This window comes from Molossus molossus, unplaced genomic scaffold (genome assembly GCF_014108415.1).
Source record: "Molossus molossus isolate mMolMol1 unplaced genomic scaffold, mMolMol1.p scaffold_m16_p_17, whole genome shotgun sequence".
NCBI lineage: Eukaryota > Metazoa > Chordata > Mammalia > Chiroptera > Molossidae > Molossus > Molossus molossus.
The window spans coordinates 1,429,163-1,448,814 of record NW_023425352.1 but is presented as its reverse complement, the minus strand read 5'-3'; the positions used below and the strand labels follow the sequence as shown (position 1 = coordinate 1,448,814).

At 54.5% G+C, this 19,652-nt stretch overlaps 1 protein-coding gene across 5 annotated transcripts in view; it reads right to left on the bottom strand.

Moving 5' to 3' along the window:
* The window catches only part of PLEKHA1 (pleckstrin homology domain containing A1), a 52,804-nt gene that overhangs the window by 9,015 nt on the left and 24,137 nt on the right, over positions 1-19,652 (bottom strand). For all 5 annotated transcript variants that reach the window (XM_036265678.1, XM_036265681.1, XM_036265682.1 and 2 more), the window contains 4 exons: positions 15,768-15,865; positions 10,935-11,060; positions 6,262-6,405; positions 5,123-5,191 (listed from right to left, as the gene is read on the bottom strand). In XM_036265678.1, coding sequence (XP_036121571.1) covers positions 5,123-5,191; positions 6,262-6,405; positions 10,935-11,060; positions 15,768-15,865 — 437 coding nt within the window. The remainder of the gene's footprint in view (positions 1-5,122; positions 5,192-6,261; positions 6,406-10,934; positions 11,061-15,767; positions 15,866-19,652) is intronic.

Below are 19,652 nucleotides of genomic sequence, written 5' to 3'. Positions count from 1 at the left end.
TCACCTCCCACCCCCCACGCACGCACCGCTCATCACCCGAGGAAACAGGGTTAGACCTGCTAAGTACCCGATCCCAGGCTACAAAACTAGATGGAAGATACAAACATAAGACATAACCAGTTCCTAACAGCATAACATTGTACTCTACATTCCATGAAGCACTGTACACTGTGTTTACTGAACAGGACAGCATGTGACTGAGGAAAAAAGTAAACCAAAGCTGAAGGCTTTTGCAAAATCACAAATCTTTCTTTAAACTTTTACAAAACAGTTCATTTTAAAATAATTTCAGACTTAAAATTCTGTGTACCTTGCATCCTGTTTACCAAGATGTTACCATTTCCCATTGGCTAAATCACTGTGTTTGTGCACTTATGTGAACATGATACACTGCATTGTTCCCCTAATGCTTGAAGGCAGCTCGTGGCTGTGATGCACCTATACCACTGAAGACTTGAGTGCCATTCCCCGAAACAAGAATGTTCTCCTACAGCCAAGTACAATTGGGAAAACCAAACACCCCACTTCTTGGTGCTGCATACACCCCATTTTCTGATTTCATTCCTTGCCCCAGCTGCACCCCTCATGGCAGAAGAAATCCTACATGTTTTCTGATCCAGGGTGTCGTCATGTCTCAGCCTTGACTGGGGAAGAATTCCTCAGCCTTCCTTGACCTTGACAGTTTGAAGAAGCCAGGCAGACGCCCTTCGCTGGGTCTGCCTGACGCAGGCCGTGCTGAGACAGGCTGCACGGTTCGGGCAGGAAGCCACAGACGTGAGGGTGTGCTCTTCACAGTGCACCCTTCTCGGCGCAGGGCAGTGGTCTGCCACGTCAGTGTGCTAGCCCCGACGCCTGCGAGGATGTGCTCCCCAGCAGCTGTCAATGACTCCCCCCGCGACGTCATTAGATCCCGTGTGGGGAGCTACTTGGAGCCTAACACCCCATTTCCTAGCACGATTTTGCCCTCTCGTTGATCAAACATTCAAGATTCCCACCTAAAACCATTTCCCAAAGGATGATTTTTCTAACCCCATCAATTCATCTGCATACATTAGCTGGCACTTTAAGAAAATGCTTTTCTGTCTCCATTTATTTACTGATGACTCATCGAACTCTGAGTTATGACCCGTTATTGCCATTTATTTTCTTGCTCAAACAGTCTGAGTTTCAAGTTGGCTTCTGTGCCCTGACACATCCCGTCATTTCTCAGGGCCACGTCCTTATTTTCTGTCAGAACCAGATGTTCTGGATGGGCTCAGCTTGCACGATCCCTGCCCCCGCTCGAGGCCAGCAGGTCCCAGGGGGCCTCTGTCAGAGGGCACTTGGGGGGAGGACTCGCCCGTCTGTTCACTCAGCCGTGGATTTCTCATGACAGAGGTGAAGTCATGTTGGTGTTTTTCTAATCAGTGCTTCTCTAATTACAAGTGATATTAAAATATCTTTATGTTTAAGGACCATTTTAACTTCTTTGTAAATAAACTATCTATTCATGTCCTCTGCTCATTTCCTACCAGACATTTTCCCTTTGCCTTTCTCTCTTTTTAAACTTTGAATCAACCACAAACTTAGACAAAAGCTGCAAACTTGGCACAAAGAACCGATTTCCCTAAACCATTTCCGAGAGAGGTGCTGACCTGCTCCTACTCCTGAGTATTCAGTGTGTTTCCCACAAGACCTCCTCATCATCGTCACTACACAAACACCAAAATTGGAAGTGTACCCAAATGTTTTTAGTAACGCACAAGAACTCAGCTTAGGGTCACAGGCTGCACTTACTGCCTTGTCTCTGTGCTTCCCTGACTCCCAGTCCTGACCCCGCTGGAGACTGGAGCGGAGCTTCTGCAGGACGGCCCTCCCGCGGGTGTCTGGGACAACGCAGTGACACGCATCCCCGCACGCGTCACTCGGTCACCTGACCAGAGGGTGCCGCCCGCTTCTTCGTGTGAAGCCCCTGCTCCTTCGTGCGGTGTGGCTAAGCCAGCCCCATCGTCCGCGCAGTGCGAGCACACACTCGCTCAGCTGTTCTGTTGGTGGGCAATCATGCGTCACCGTCATCACTCCTTTTAATGACCAAACTGCCCCAAATAACATGTCCCTATCAGTCTATGGGCACATCCCTGCTTTTCAGGGTTGAGACATTGCTCCTGTCCCGGCTCTGAAACCTGCCAGTTCTTCAGGGAGCCTGGCTTCTCTCGGTGGACAGGAGCGCTCCCAGGGCACAGAGCGGGGACCACGTCAATGCACACAGGCACGTGTAGACACACACCCCTTTCATCCACATCCCCTGCACGTCTGTCTGTCCATGTGAACAGTGCTCAGCAGCATTCCCAACTCCAACCTAACAGACATTCTCTCTTCCGTACCCATCACTCCTTCAGCAGGGGGAATGCTGGTCTCTTGTCACCGCAGGAATTTCCTGTGTTATCAGCAGGCGCAGGGGAGCGTTCTCCGCCCCTGCCGCCTGCTCTCTGCTCCCTGCTGCCCCGACCTGCCGGGACGGCCCCCGTTCTGCCCACACCTGCCTGCTCGGGCCCTTCTGCTCCCGCCTGCTACCACGGATGCCTACGTGGATTCTTCCCACCTAAAGAATTTAGGTCTGAATTGCTCAGGATTGATGGGAGAGAAAGAGGGAAAAATGATGAGGAAGGGCCCCTGCCCCTAAGTTTGAGATTCTTTATATACTAGGGGTGTTAATGTTTTATCTCTGACACGTGCTACAAATGCTTTCTCCAGTTTTCAGTTGTACACAGCTTTCTTTTTCTTTACTGATTGTGAGAGACAGGAAGGGCAAGGGAGAGAGAGAAACACCGATGAGAGAACATCAACTGGCCGCCTCCTGCACGCCCCCCCCGAGGATCTGGCCCACAGCCTGGGCCTGCGCCCTGACCAGGAATCGAACCAGTGACCTCCTGGTCCATGGGTCGGTGCTCAACCACTGAGCCACACCAGCCAGGCGGACATAAATCTTTTACACTTACTAAAAAACACTTTTAAATCTTATCTTTTAGAGACACATACTAAAATATTTACGGGCGAAACGACCACGTCTGGGACTTGCTGCGAAGCCTGGAGGAAGCGGTGACCCTGAGGACACAGAACGAGCACCGTGCTGACGACGCGGGGGCCTGGGGGCGGACACGCAGGGACGGCTCTGCGTCCCGCACGCTCAACTTGCCCTGACCAAGAGGTTCTGTTAAAAAGCCCTTTTATTAAAAATGTTTTAATTTGCTTTTAGAGAGAGAGGAAGGGAGAGGAAGAGAAAGATAGACACCCTCATTGGCCCATGTGCGCTGACCAGGAATTGAACCGGCGACCTCTTGGTGCAGGGTCGACGCTCAACCACTGAGCCACACCAGCGGGGCCCTTATATACTTAAAACATCAGTTTTCATCAGATACCATTCTTGAGAATCTGAAAATAGATAAGCGAACAAACTGCTTACAGTCTGAAGCCCCTGAAGCCCCCGAGTCAGACTCCAGCTCTCGGGCACCCCATCCTGACCAGGAGCCGTCACCACGCCACTGCCCGCTGCAGCCAGGCTCGGGCCAAGGAGCACGGTGACAGCCGTTCTCAGGACACGTCGCGGGCCCTGGGACTTTCCTGCCAGCACCCTCTGGAGGGGCAGGTGCGATCGCGAACCTTACCCAGGATGCTGTGCGCACGGGATGGCACACCAGGGCGCCTGCCTGACCGCCCTGGCCCGCAGCCACCCGGGCACCCCCGACGCCCGAGGCTGCAGAGAAGCGGAGCGGTGCTCACGCTCTTTCCGTGTGTCCTGACCGGCACGCCCTGAAGACACACGTCCCTGCCCCCAGGAGCTCAGCTCCTGTCCCAGCCTCGCAGCTCGACGCCCGCATGCAGGTTTCCAGGTTCAGTGAGTGTTTAACACCCTCCACTGTTTAACACCGGGCACTGAGCTCCCGAAGGCCGGGCATCGCTGGCTGCTCCCTCCCGGCCCCGAGGACAGCGCCAGCCACAGCGAGTGTGATGAGCGGAGCACGGACGACTGCCCAGGAGCCGACGGCCAGCCGAGCCCTGTGCAGCCGGAGACACGGGCTGTGCTCTCTGAGCCGAGCGACAGCACTTCCGGCCGAGGCCCTGATCTGAGTGGACAAAGGCCCTGCTGCGACAGGGCTCTTGCTGGGCCACGTCACCTTCACTCACAAGAACTGCTGCTTATTCAGCAAGTACTGGGAGCCGCGTCCACAGCTCAGAGGCACCAAGGACCTCCCAGCGGTCAGCTCCTGGTGGAGACAGGAGCGCACAGACCCAGGAGCGGAGCGGGCAGCAGGGACCGGGAGGCGTGCAGTCAAAGCCTCCCAGAGGAACAGACCCGAGGGGAACCAGCTCTCCTCCTCCTCTCTGGTGCTGGGCCACCCGCACAGCGCCACAGGCCGTGCGCAACGACTGATGTCAGTCGACAGACGGCAGATACAATCCATTTTCGTTTAAAATCAAACAAAGCCAGGCTCCCCCGTCACACCACCGCCCTCATCTCAGCACTCGGCAGCCGCGCATGGCCCACGGAGCTCAGGCCGCTCCGAGGGAGGCCCCCGGCAGCGCGTGCTGCCTGCATTCTGTCCCTCAGAGGCCCCGAAAACAAGAGGAGGCAGGTCAGCTGTGTCAAGTGCAGACGTGTCATCACGTGACACGAATGTTTACATGAGGACGACGCTCACACCAGCGAGAGAGGGGACTTCAGTCTGATTCCGCCTCCGACAGAACCGAACGAGGTGCATGAAGAGGCCTCGCAGCGAACCCGACGGGAAGCCCTGGACAGAGCAGGGAGGAAGGACGGGAGCGCGGGGCTGCACGCGGCCTGCAGACACTCTGCCTCCCCTCCTCCAGGGCCCTTCACGGACACCAGGGACTGAGGGCTCTGACATTTTAATTCTTTCCAGGTGGGATCCTTTGAAGATAGGACCTTTTCATTTAAGGTGGATTTAACAAAGATACCGTTAACCAAAAGCATCGCAGCAAAGTCTGAGTTGTATGTGCCTCTCAAACCAGAGTTTAACTATTCTAGAAGTAGAAGCGGGGACAAGAAGTCACATGTATGTATAAACACCACCCTGGAGCGCGTCTCGGACTCGGAGAGGAGGCTCTGTGGCGAGCGACGTACCAGCTCGGACTTAAAGTAGCCGATCGTGTCCTCGTCCAGCTGAAAGTACCTCCTCTTCCAGTTCCTCATCTGCGAGACAAACACAGACGTGAGGCTCTGTCCCCGGAGGGCCGCACGCTGCGGCCGCTGCATCACCCGGACCTGACCCCACTGCGGCCCCTGCAGAGGGCACAGCGCCCTCCCCAGCGAGGGGTCCTGAGACCGCGCGTCTTTGCTGCCTGGGCTTTGACCCCCAATCCAGCCCTGGTGGCCGGTTGTTAGCTTCTATCACATGAGTGGATAACAGAGATGCATATTTTTAATGCTCTAAAAGTAAAAAAAAAAAAAAAAAAAAAGCACTTCCCCATCCTTCCCACCTCCAACCCAACAACATAAGCTCTCTCCAGGGCCTGAGAGCGAGGACAGGAAGGTCACTGAACCCCATCGAGTCTCCCCACCAGCAGGCGCTCTGCACCGACAGCGAACCTGCTCCGCACCACGACCTCTGTCAGTGAGCGTCTGTGCGAGCACCTGGGTGTCTCCAGGTGGCTGTGGACTCGAGAGTCAAGGGCCGTCTCGGGAGGAGGCCCGGCACGGGGTCAGGCTCAGGGTGCTGACTGCAGACAGGGAGTGGAGCCCTGCCCCCACCTTCACACGGGAAGCAGGACGTGTCAGAGACACTGGGCAGTGTGCCCCGCACAGGCCTGGACGTGAGGGGCCTGGGCTCGCCCAGGACTAGGCACCCTCTACTTCACCCCTCCCCAAGGAGCCTCTGGAGGGCAGGTGTCACGACTCTCCTTCCAAAGGAACGGAGAGGCTGAAAGGCGAAGTAGCCCAAGGTCACAGAGCTTTCAAGTGAGGTCAGCCCAACATCCAGTGGGGTGGTGTTGAGATGACGTCCACACCGCACCCCCGGCCCTCTTCCCTGCTCTTCCCCTACCCACTCCCAAGGGCAGGGGGACCCACAGAAAAACCTTCTGAAATAAAGTTAGGAAAGCTCATCTGAAATGAAGGTCAGGGACACTGAGAACTGATCTGCCCAGCTGCTCACAGACCCAGGAAAGAACAGCACCGCGCTCCGAGCATCCCACTCCAGACGCCTCGCCGGCGCCCTCTGGCCCCTGAGGCTCGCGGGGCGCACTGCGCACTCTGGTACTCACCACCGCCCCCTGCTTGACGCAGTAGCCCGCCTTGATGACCGCACTGTCGGAGGAGGGTTTGGGGGCAAGGTGAGGCAGGTGGCTTTGGGACCGTTTCACATGGTTTCTGTCAGCACCTTCGCCACAGTCACTAACTTCTTCTTTCTAAAATGAAGCAAAAAAAAGTGTCCTGAGGGTTCGGCACCGAAGCACGCGGGGGCGGAGAGCAGAGGTGCGGGCAGCAGCATCGCAGGCGGCACGGCGGGCACGGCCATCAGGGCTGTCACGTGGGCGGCCGTCGCCCGTGCTGTGCGCCTGAGACAGCAGAGGTGCTGGGTGTCGACGGGAACTGAAACACTGAACAGGGAAAGCTCACCGCAGGCCGTGCAGTCACCCCAGGGAAACCTCAGCCTCCACCACCGATTGACCACAGATTTCTGTTCCCTTGTTCTGCAAAAGTCCCACCAGCTGTGCCTTTGAGGGTCGGGGGGCTTCACTGTTCCTGTTGATGTCATCATATAGATTCACAGGAAGTGATGCTAAACACCAACAGGAAGGCCTGCACACCCTCCAAACCGGTGCCCCCAACGGGGAACGGTGAGCACAGCCATCCGCAAACGAACACTGGGTGCTGCATGGCCACGCGCAGTCCAGCAGGTGGACAAGCAGTCTGTCTGTCTATGTGCACCACGCTATGCGTTTTCACACCCTCCCTGCCCGCTGCCAACCTACAGCAGTGTCCGTCACCACAGGCCCTGAGGCCACCTTCTGAGCCCTCCCCCCACCCCTTGGCAACCACTCCTCCGCCCCCATCTCACTTTTCTAACATTTAGAGAACATAATACAAGTGAAATCAATGGGAGCTTTTGAAAGTGGCTTTTTAAAAAAATTTGTCTTTATGGACGTTAGAGGAAGGGAGAGGTACAGAGAGATAGAAACATCGATGAGAACATTGACTGGCTGCCTCCTGCATGCCCCCCACTGGGGATTGGCCCACAACCTGGACACGTGCCCTGACTGGGAATCACACCAGCGACCTCTTGGTGCAGGGCCAACGCCCAACCACTGAGCCACACCGGCCAGAAGAAAGTGCCTTTTTAACTCAGCCGAGCTCTCTGGAGCTCCGTCAGGCTGCTCCCCATATCAAATGCCCGTCCCTTCTTGTCACCGAGAGGTTCTCACGGCTGGGCGGCAGCACACTGGCCATCCACCCGTTAAAGAGCATCTGAGCCATTTCCTGTTGGGGCGATGAGGGTGAAGCTGCTAGGAACATTCACGCGCAGACCCGTGTGCGAGCGTAAGTCTGCTTCTCTGGGATGCACGCCTCAGAGGGTCGCTGCTGGCTCACGTAGACACTGCAAGTTTACTCATAAAAGTCTGCCAGGCTCTCTCTAGGGCGCTGCCCTCGCGGCCGGCAGGGAGGGCACGTGCTCCGTCTCCTCGTCCTCGTCAGCACCGGCCTTTCCGTCACCTTCCAGGGGCGTCGTCCGACAGGCGTGCGTGGTCTCTCTCCGTGGTCTTCCCCTGCACCTCCCCTTTCTGGGCTCCGCCCATGAAGTCGCCCACTCTCTGACCGCACTGTCTCACTGTGAGGCTGCTAGTTCCCCATCCCGTCCGGGTGCTTGCTGGGCGTGTGGTCTGCAAACTCCTTCCCCCAATGGGAGCCTCCCTTCACCCAGCGTCGTGCATTTTGATGAGGTCAAGCTCACCAATTCCCTCCTGCGTGCTGTGCTCTCGACGACGCCTCCAGCAGCTCTGTGGCTGGTCCCCGAGCCTGCGCAGCCCCTCCTGCACCCCTTCTGACAGTGCTGCAGTGTAGGTGCTGTCTTTACCCGAAAGCCCGATGCTTGTAAAGAACGATCTAGCTGCCCTCGGGTTTTCACCCCAAGCACAGCTCCCTGCTTATTTACGGCACACAACCGCGATCACGCAGAATACCACGTACCAGCCAAACACACATTTTCCAGCTCTCCTAGATTTCAAGAGAAAAACAAAGTGCTCAAACCCTAACTTGAGGAATTCCAACCTGTCCTACATTTGGACAGGTCGACAGCACTAATTGTATCCTTCACTTTGTATTCCCAGCACTTAACCACTGGCCCAATAGTTACTAATCATGCAAATGAGATTTGGCATTTTCTTGGTAATATATAGTCTAAATGCTTTTTTTTTAAATGCTCACCCGAGGATATTTTCTATTTATCTTCAGATAGAGTGGGAAGGAGAGAAGAAGAGAAAGGGGGAGAGAGGGAGAAATATCAACTGGTTTCCTCCTGCATAACCCCGACCAGGGCTGGGGACAAACCGCCACCGAGGTCCCTGCCCTTGGCCAGAATCAGACCTGAGACTCACTGGTCCGCGGGCCGGCACTCTAACCGCTGAGCCACACTGGCCAGGGCTAGATTATTTTACTGAACTTGGAGAAAAATGTAACCTCACTGGAGCAGAGAATTTCCGCGCACTGATACACCCTCTGCCCAGCACAGAGAAAGTACTCTGTAATCATTAATGTAGTTCGAATTCTTTCTCTAATCTCTGCCCCCTGGAAAAGGCCTGAAAATCACGGTGGAAAACAGAACTGAATTTTAAAGGTTCATGAAGCGCCAAGGCCTTTAAGCTGAGAGGCACACCGGTCACGAAGGGCCAGGCAACGGCAACTCCAACGGCCGGTTTCTCAGCCGCCGGCGCCTGTCCCTGCCACAGGACCCCCTCAGCAGCAACACAGGACATGAAGCTCCCGCAAAAGGTTTAATTTTTTGTAACTTTTATAAGTTTGTATTTTCTATAATACTCAAATAAGAATTTAGCACATCAGTATTTTTCGGATAGAACTGAGTCAAAACTCCGGTCCTCTGTTCAGCTCATCGAGGCCAGACCTAAAGAAGTACAGACGTTCACAGACACCTCGATCTGGCCATTTTACTTCTAGGAGCTTCCTACAACCCTGTCATTTCTTCAGTGACAAGAGCATCTCTGTTCCGTGATTTCGTATTTGATCCAGTTCCTGACACGGAGCTCCTGACCCCCTGAAGTTCCCGGTGAGAACAGTGTCTGCTCTGAGGGGACTGTGGGGGCCCCTGCATGGGGGCTCCTGCATGGGGACTGGCCACCTAAAAGACCGAGCCGGATGAGGAGCTTGGGACTCCCAGTTCCACCCCATGCTCCGGAGAGGGAAGAGGGGCTGCAAACAGAGTTATGACGGGGGGTTCAGAGAGCATCAGCCTGATGAACCGGGGGTGCAGGGGGAGATGCCCAGCGAGGGCACAGAAGCTCCGCACTCCCTCCCACACCTGCCCTGCAGCTGTCCCTCTGGGTGCTCCGCTGACCTTCATCACCCTTTCATAGCAGACCCGTGAACAGTCAGTGAGCTGTCCCCCTACTTCTGTGTGAGCTGCTTTAGCAAGTGGATGAAACCCAAGGAGGGCACCGTGGGGTCTCCGAGTACAGCCCATGGGTCGGAAGCAGGTAACCGCCACCTGGACCTGCGATTGGCATCAAGAGGGCAAAGGCGGGGGGCAGTCTTGCGGGACTGAGTCCTGAACCTACGGGGCCCAGGACACCGGCCGGCGCCCGGCTGCTGAGTGTGGGGGAGGAGCGCTCGGCGTGGCGCAGGGTGCTGCCGGCAGGGAGACGTAGACAGCAGCACGCGGGGGAGAGCGGTTCCCTGCTCACACTGCTCACTGGGGAGAGAGAACAGAAGAGACAGCTCTGTCCAACAGGTCTGTGCACTGCGGTCGTTCACGTGAAAACGTCAGCACAGGCGGCTGGTTACCGAGAAAGGGTGGAGCCAAGGGAGCAGACGCTCCCGAGTGAATAGGAGCCACACCTTCTCTCTCAGCCCCCCCCCATCTGATGATAAACAGAAAAACATCCTCAGGTGAGGAGTTAAAAAAAAAAAAGGAAGCAAGCCTGCTCCTTCCTGAAAACCAAGAAAAAGTGCAGAGGCTTCCGAAGGCTCTCGGTGGTGGTTGCCAGGGCCCACCCGCCCTCCACATCCCCGGGGGGCAGTATTTCCCTTCACCCCAGTAGTCTTGCCGCTGTGCGTCAATTCCTGCGTGGGTCCTCTGAGATGCCTTTCTCGAGACACCAGCAACAAAACACTACACGGTCATTAGAAATGATGAAGAATAATTTCTGATGGCTTGAAATACATTTGAGATGTGAGTGGAAAAAGCCGTTAACAAAGGACAGCTGGCCCTTGGACAACACGGAGGTTAGGGATGCCCCAAAACTCAGTCGTCCCTCAGTATCTGCAGGGGACTGGGTCACGGCACCCCCCAGATACCAGAGTCCACAGGTGCTCAAGTGCCTTCCGTGAATGGCACAGGTCCACGCAGACAGCCACCCTCTGCACCCCAGGCTCCCAACACGATGGAAAACAGAACAGGGATTGACTAACATCTGCGTGTAAACAGAGCCATGCAGTTCAAACCCGTGTTGTCCAAGTCTGATTGTATCTCCATTACTGGGGGCAAAAGTACAGGGAAGAAAGGCTGAGAAAAACATGGAAGTGAAGTGTTGTTTATCTGGGACTTCTAATTTGTTACAACAAACACGCTCTGAAATGAAGAAACCCACGCGTGGCTGTGCTCACTGACTGCTGGTTCAGAAGAGGTGCTGCTGTGGGCTTGGTGACAACACGAAGCCGATGCGCAGCTGCAAAGTCACCTCCCGGAGAAGAATGAAGCGGTCACCTGAGTGGGAGTGACGATGGGCACACCGCCAACGATGTCCGTTCGGTAGGACACCTGCTTCTTCCCGCATTCACCGTGGCGACTCGGGTTTTCAGAATGAGGCTGTGCGTCTGACTGCTTTGGTACCTAGAACGTGAGTAGATGAAGGTGATGCGGCAGCATGACTCGGGTGGCCTCTCCCCCAGAACTCCCGCCGCCGCAGTCCACCATGTGGCAGTGTGTGCCGCGGCCGAGCCGCCGTGCTCCTTCCCCTCAGTGCCCTGTGCCAGCCGGCGCCGTACTCGCTCGGGCAGGTGCTCTCCCTACACATTCTCCGTCCTCCCCCCAGCCCCTGCACGGGGCAGCGCTCATGGAGCAGCGAGAATGACAGCAGGCTCGGAGCATGGGGGACACACCGCACTCTGCCCAAGTTTGTGCAACTCTGGTCCACTCCGCCACGGCACCGTGCCCCGCGCCCCGCGCCCCTCGCACGGCTGCAGCCCCTCGCGGCACTCTGCTTCCGGGCCGTGCCCTCCGGGGCCGGGACAGGCCCGCGCCCCACTGCCACCTGTGGGCAGCCTGCTGCCGCCACGCACTGAGCCTCCAGCAGGCGCTGAGACCGACTCAGTGGACGGATCTAAAGTCAGCAGGAAAATAATAAAATACTTGACAGGAATTAAGTAAGAAATGTTCAAAATAACTTAAAACTCATTAGGAATTTGCCCTGGCAGGTTCGGCTCAGCAGTTAGAGCTCTGGCCCACGGACCAGAGTCGTGGGCTTGATTCTAGTCAAGGGCATATACCTCGGTTGTGGTTCAGTCCCAGACTCTGGTTGGGTCGTGCGGGGAGGCAATCTGTTGAAGTCTCTCTCTCTCTTCCTCTCCCTCCCTCCCTCCCTCCCACTCTATCTAAAGACAAATAAAAAAATATCCTCAGGTGAGGATTTAAGAAAAACAATTTATTAGGAATTTTAGAAAGGAATTCTGACGCCTGTGTCAGTGATAAATCACTCACAGGGACAAACAAGACTCTCAATGCATGAACTCCACGTGAGCCCCGCCGGCGTGGAGCCCACGGCACCACAGCTGTCCAGCGCACGCGCCGTCTGCCTGGCCCGCCTGATCCGGGAGCGGGTGCGTGGTTAGGCCCTATTTCTGTCGGTGGTAGTTTCACGTGGTCTGTACTGAACTGCAAAGGTTTAAGTTTGAACAATATGTAATAAAATGTGCCAGCCCTAGTTAGGATGCTGAACACGACATCCGATTCTCCAGTGACTCAAGGGCCCCGAGGACCCTGCACTCCGGAAACATGGGGACAGACGCCCACAGGCACGGAGCGCGTGAGCAACACGGATCCAGGGCGAAGCAGCTGGTCTGCACAGCGACCTGCTCACAGGTCCTGGCGCAGGGCAGGGGCTCTCACACGCCTCAGACCTGAGCCCCTCGCGGAGACTCCTGGGAGTGCGTGCTCCGCAGTGGGTGTGGGGTGTCACCCAGGCTCCACACCCAGAAATTCGGACTCAGTGAGTCCAGTGCGCTTCCGGCAGGGACCACGCTGAGCACACCGCCCGCTCCGAAGCCTGTGCTTTCTCACGAGGCTGCTCCCACCAGGGCAGGGGAGAAGCGCGCACACAACAGCGTCTGCGGACACCGCTCCACAAAGCAGCTTTTCGTAAAATGCTGGGCAAACGCGCGCCACGTGTGTGAGGACTCGGCTGTCCTCAACCCAGTCCACAGACATACAACCCCCTCTTCTTCCCGGGCCCAGCCCGACCCTCCCTCTCTCACCCGTACTTACAGGACAATGCCAGTCACGGCAGAAATGAGAGAGAGGAAGGGAAGGGAAGAGAGAGCTCCTGAAGGGGGCCCCGGAATTCTCCTAGGGTCTCCAATAGGCTGCCTGCCTTTCAAACCAACTGTACTGGACGAGATGCACACACGTGCCCCGGAGCGAAAGGGTCCGCGGCCAGCCTCCCAGAACCCCCAGGAAGCCGCAGCACTTTCTACTGAGCAGCATCGTGTGCCTGAACTGTTTGACTGAGGACACGTGACGAGTCACCCCGCTGAAACAGAGAGAGACTGAGGGCACTGACACGAGGGGAGGACCCTCGCTGTGCTTGCGGGCGTGCTGCTGAGGGGCCACGGGAGCAGCTGCTCCCCTCTCAGAAGCCGGGAGCCCCCCCCACCCCCAGAGCACGCTGCCATCTGCACTGCTTTCCTCTCGTCCGCACAGAGCAGCGTGTTGGGACCCTTGCCTGTGAGGCTGAGCCGCCGCTTCTGACCTGTCCTCATAACAGACGACATGCGGGTCCAGCTGACCCCCCAGAGTCCAAGGACTCAGAACGCAGTTCACAATCCAAGTCAGCTGAACTACAATCATCTCTCCCCTAAGAGCAAGAAGACACAAGCAAATCACCCAGGAATATAATAACTCCCTGAAAAATTCTAATACTAGCCCTGGCCGGTTTGGCTCAGCGGTTAGAGCGTCGGCCTGCGGTCCGGAGAGACCCGGGTTCGGTTCCCGCTAAGGGCACGTACTTCGGTTGCAGTTTGTCCCCGGCCCTGGTTGGTCGTGCGGATGGCAGCCATTCGATGTGTCCCTTCACGTCGATGTTTCTCACTCTCTCCCCCTTCCTCTCTCTCCCTCCCACTCTATCTGTACAAAAAATGGAAAAATATCCTCGGGTGAGGATAAAAAAAAAAAAAATAATAATAATAATAATAATAATAATAATAAAATTCTAACACTAGTCTAAACTCAGCCATTAAAATAAACATTTTCAGCCCTGGCAGGTTTGGCTCAGCGGTTGGAGCATTGGCCTGTGGTCCAGAGAGACCTGGGTTCGGTTCCCGCTAAGGGCATGTACCTCGGTTGCAGTTTGTCCCCGGCCCTGGTTGGTCGTGCGGGTGGCAGCCACTCGATGTGTCCCTTCACATCGATGTTTCTCTCTCTCTCTCTCTGTTCCTCTCTCTCCCTCCCGCTCTGTCTGTACAAAAAATGGAAAAATGTCCTCGGGTGAGGATAAAATTAAATAAATAAATAAATAAACATTTTCAGGACTGGAAAAAAAAGCCAGCTGCCCGTTTAACGAGAATGAGAAAGCGTGTCACCAGGCGGACAGCGAGGGTCCGACAGGCAGGGTCTCGGGCCTCGCGCCCTCCCTTCCACCGCCACAGGCCAGACCCCTCACCACTTTCGCTCCCCGGAAAGCGAGGAGACCTGGTTGCTTGTTAGTGAAATCTAAGCACTGAGCTCGTTCCGTCATTACTAGACACTGTCTTCTAAGGGAACTTTCAAAGGGGGGACTATTTATCAGCAGAGTTGAAAACGGCGAAAACCATTTATAAATTCACACTGCTGAATCCGTGAAAACTGCATTCCTGAAGCGCACAGACCGACACCCACCTGTGCCACATGGGCTGTCATGTGGCACAGCATCCCGGTGCCAGACAGAGACACTGGCCCCGTCTGAGGACAGCGCACTGCGCCGGCCTGTCCCCACTGCGATGGAAGTGGGCTCTCAGGGCCTGTTTTCAAGAGTAAGTTGTTCGGGATCAGTAGAACCCTGCATGTGGGTGAAAACACAGGCTCCCTCAGGAACCCCCCACCCTGGCCCTCCCGCGCAGGCCTACTGTGTTCCCCACCAGCATGTCGGGGAGACCAGTCAAAACTACAAGCAGGAATCGAACCTGCTCCCTCCTTACCACCATCAGTCCCAGCTGTTCCGGAAAAGTCCATTTTCACTCATTGGGGGAGGGAGAGAAGGAAGCCAGGGGCACTGTGCTTGGGGGGAGACCCGCAGTAGACAGATCGGTCATGGCCCCACACTGCCCAGCTGAGACCTGAGAAAGTCACTCTGTGCTTCCACAGGATTCGGGCCACACCTTCAGGGAAGGCAGGCACCCCGCACCCCGCGACTATCACTACGCACTGATGCTCATCGGAGAACCACAGAGAGAAGCCCAGGGAAGGCAGGCACCCTGCACCCCGCGACTATCACTACGCACTGATGTTCATCGGAGAACCACAGAGAGAAGCCCAGGGAAGGCAGGCACCCCGCACCCCGCGACTATCACTACGCACTGATGCTCATCGGAGAACCACAGAGAGAAGCCCAGGGAAGGCAGGCAACCCGTACCCCGCGACTATCACTACGCACTGATGTTCATCGGAGAACCACAGAGAGCCCAGGGAAGGCAGGCACCCCGCACCCCGCGACTATCACTACGCACTGATGCTCATCGGAGAACCACAGAGAGAAGCCCAGGGAAGGCAGGCAACCCGTACCCCGCGACTATCACTACGCACTGATGTTCATCGGAGAACCAGAGAGAAGCTGGAAGCAGAAGAGGCGACATGAATAAGGAGTGTGCGGGCAGCCAGCTCTGGACGCACAAGTCAGAGACCCAGACACACTCCCCAAGGCCACGTGGGCACCTGGCTGCCACAGCCCTTGAGGTCAGTCCCTAACCCAGCACCTCAGGGCCATGCCTTCACCTCGCCCCCCTCCCCTCCCCTCCCCTTCCCAGGCCTGGTGGGTGGCAGGAACCCAGGCTCTAGGAGAACAAAACACCCTCCAGGTACAACTCAGCACTGCGTTTCCCTAGAAACATCGTTATAAGCAACGGCTGAAATCGACAGCAATACAGAAGGGTTTAGAAAAACATTTTGGGGCTGGTTTTAAGGGCTACAGTCACCATGTACAAGAAGATGCATTCACATTATCAACACCGGGGTCTTAAATAAACCCTGAGTATGCAATGTATTGGTAATTCGGTTATTATGCAGTGGGCATATTTTCAAAATGTGAAGAATGCTTCTAGACATCAAAACGTTTAAAATACAAATACTTACTGTAATTTTTATAGCTTTGTTCAACACATTGACCCATTCTACCAGGTCCTGCTGATCATTAGCTTGTAGGAAGTATTTCCTCATCCCTGCGTTCATAACTGTTGAGAGAAAAGAATAAACTACAACACGTGAAATTTTGCACTTGTTACCTCTAAGTTTGTGTCTGTAGCAGCTGAAAAACCATGCCAGGTTCAATACTGCAACTCTCCCAGATCTGACAAAATGTTACACCATAGATAGCACTGCTGTTATCATCCAATAACACAGGTAAAATTTTTAATTTTAATGGCCATGTCTTTCATTAAACAAAAAGAATATATTTGGCCCATCCCCTAATGAAGGACATTTAGGCTATTTCCAATTTTTGAACCTATATAAAATATTCCAATGAAACATCATATACATATTTTCTCCATACTTGGACAAGCATTTCTATAGGATAAATTTCTGAACACAGACTCGGATCAAAGGGAATTCATAGTAAAACATTTCACAGATACCGGCCGATCGTCTTCCCAAAGGCTGAACCCCCCACACGCCCATCAAGTGTGGGGAAGGGCGCCGCGGCCCACCGGGCACCGGCAGGGTCTGCCAGCACCTGTGCTCCTCAGGCCCTCCTGCTCTCCGCTCCCGGGGTTGTGACGCCCACAAGGAGTCAGCAGACAGTGCTTCCTAGACATCCTCAGCTCAGGCTCTGCAGCGGCAGCAGGGGTGCGGCTGGCAGGTGGGAGAGGGGAGGGGAGGGCTCTCCCAGCAGCGGAAGCACACAACCAGCTAGCCTGCTCCCTACCCTGGCCCCGCCCTCCCACAGGTCGATCACCAGCTCCAAGGCGGCCCCTCCTCCAAGGCTCTGGCTCTTACCTCTCCCATCATGCCCCTCCAGCCCCAGGGTGGAGGCCCCTTCAGCAATTTCTAACTTGCAGGTCACTCCAGCACCCCCTTGGGCTCTTCCAGATTCCTCACATCTGAAAACCAGCTCCGTGCAGCAAATCCCCAGGGTCTGAGATACTGGTGTGGTCTTTCCCTGCCCAGCCCTGGCTGCTCCTGCGCGCAGACTACCTAGCTGGTGAGTAATTACACCTCGTTAAACCTGATTTCTCTGACTACTGACACAAGTTACTTTTCCGTGTTTACTGGCCATGTGTGTTTGTTCCATAAGCTTTGTGTATTTTCTTTACCTGTATTTCCCCTGAATAGTTTGTTCATTTGTTGGTTATTGATTTATAAAAGCTTTTATACTGATCCTTTTTTATTTCAAGAAGACTTTCTCCAATCTATTTTTCTTTTCACTGTTCATGGTATCTTTTATAAAACGGAAATGTTCTATCAATCTTTCCCTTTCTTTTTAAATCACTCTAGCTTTCATATCATATTTTGAAAATCTCAAGATTATAATAAACATCTTTATTTTTCCGGCACCTGTATATTTTCTTTATATGTAAATTTATATCTACCCCTTTACTGACTGAAGCAAAGACCATCTCTCTGTGTATACAGCTGTCTACAAACTAACACTCTACTCCTAGATTAAAGCTCATTAATTACGTATCATGTGCATAAAACAAACATTATTTTAGGAGCTAAAGCATCTGAATGGTTACTGCTGTAATTTTTGAAATAGCAGAATAACTCCCCAAAGTCTCCATCAAAATTTTATTTTATTTATTTTTTATAAGTTTTTTTTCTTTATTGACTTTTAGAGAGAAAGGAAGGGAGAGGTAGAGAGAGAGAAACATCGATGAGAGAGAACATCGATCGGCCGCCTCCCACATGCCCCCCACTGGGGATCGGGCCCACAACCTGGGCATGTGCCCTGACCGGGAATTGAACTGGCGACGTCTTGGTGCAGGGTCGACACTCAGCCACTGAGCCACACCAGTCAGGCTCCATCAAAATTTTAAACGGTGCAGTAGCACTCAGCTGAGTATGGCTAAAGAAAGGTGGAAATGAAAGAAAAAGGTATTTCTCAAATGTACAGATTTTGACATTGAAACTGAGATCAAGACACTAAACCAGAGCTTCCTGGAATTGAGATGAAGTCTCAGAAAGGAAATCAAGTCACTTTTTGTGAGTGCTATAAAACAACTGGTCTGGAAACTGGAGACTGGAGAAATTATAAATGCCACAGATATAAGTGAAGATCAACTGATAACTCACGAGGACAATGTCCACCTTTAGCTCACGTCTCCAGTTTCTAGCCATCAGTATCGCACACTTTCACAACCTTGTTCTAACTTAGGCTGCAGCTGAGCTCTCCTCATAAGGGCCCCTTCCTCCCGAAACTGCCCTGGGCATCTGCCGAGCCCCCGAGCTGGCGCCTTGAAGCACCGCACCTGCCACGAAGTGAGTGCCTGAGACGCCCACTTCAGTGAGTGACGCTTGTGGAAGAGCTTCTTGTGAGGGGAGGAGGAGACAAGCATGTCTGAAAAGACTCGGCACACCTTGCAGTCTGAAGTTCAGGTGCTGCGAGTGTGACTTCACGGCAGAAGGCGGCAGTGATGTGGCCGGAAACCAGAGCCGGGTCGGTCAGACCGCACGGCCCTGCTCCTACTAGCAGTGTCACCGGGTAATGACTCAACCCCTCTGAGCCCCTCTCACCTATGAAATGGAATGCCCACCCTGCCTTGAGGGGTGGAGGTGATAGAACAGATCTCCATCACCGTCACTAGGAGATTTCCAAGTAGAAGAAAGCATCTTGAAAAATGTAAAGCAAATTCCTGAAAAGTGGCATATTAGCAATGTTGAGGGAGGTGCACCAGGAAAGAAAGAAAACTTAGAATGACAACAACAAAGTGCATGAACCCTCAAAGATGTCTTGCTTTCAAAGCAAGGGTTTTGCCCTGGCCAGGCTGCTCAGCTGGTGTGGCGTCGGCTGTGCACCCAAAGGTAGCCAGTTCGCTTCCTAGCCAGGACGTGCGGGAGGGGGCGTGCAGGGGGCAGCCAATCGATGTTTTGCTCTCATATTGATGTTTCTCTTTCTTCATCTCCCTTCTTCTCTCTCAGTAAAACAAACAAACAAACAAAATCTTAAAACAATAAAAAGCAAAACAAGGGTTTCATGGTGCAAACAGCACCACAGGAGCACAGCAAGGCAGGCCCCGGGCACAGCGCCAGCTGACTGCAGACCACCCTCGCCGCGCCACCCAGCGCCAGCTGCTCTGCCCCGTGGGCGAGTGCTCCGGCCATTCCTCCCGTCACTCCTGTCAGCCTCCTCTGCCGTCCTCTCCCTGTCATCAGACAGCGGACTTCCTAACAGAACACTCTTCTCATTTCCCTCCTATAATCAATCTTTGCCTTTGCTCTACTTTTAGGGTTTTCCCCCCTTTCCCCTGAGTTTTGCGTTGTCTCGTGTGCCTTTTACTAGTCGATAGCTGGCCTCCCTCCAATGTCCTCTAGTCCTGGGCTGTCCACGTTCAGCACAGGCGCTCAGACGCCTTGGGAGCTCCCTGGCACATGGTGGGCTTCGCTGTACAACCCTCTGCTGGCAGGAACGCCCAGCCCACGGCTCTCTCTCTCGGGCATCCAGCATCACATCCCCGACGCCTGCTGCCCACGCTGGGGGCGGACGCGGGAAGGGTGCACGCAGTGTGCAGTCCCGTTTCCAGGGGCACGCCTCCTCCCCCCCTCTGGGACCAGTGTCCCCAAGCACAGAATGTCTGAAAATATACAGACGCCATTTCTTGCCAGGATGGGGAAAGGGTGGCTGCCAGCTGGAGGCAGGGACCACAGGGCTAAGTCCCTTTTGCTGGTGCCGCCTGCTGCTGCTTCCCCAGGCCGTCTCTGGAGCTGGAGGCTGGAGAGGCTGGTTTCACTGTTCTCGTCTCCTCTGCTACATTGTTTCCCTCCCTCCGCCCACTTTCCATCTCGCACACTGCAAGCTACACG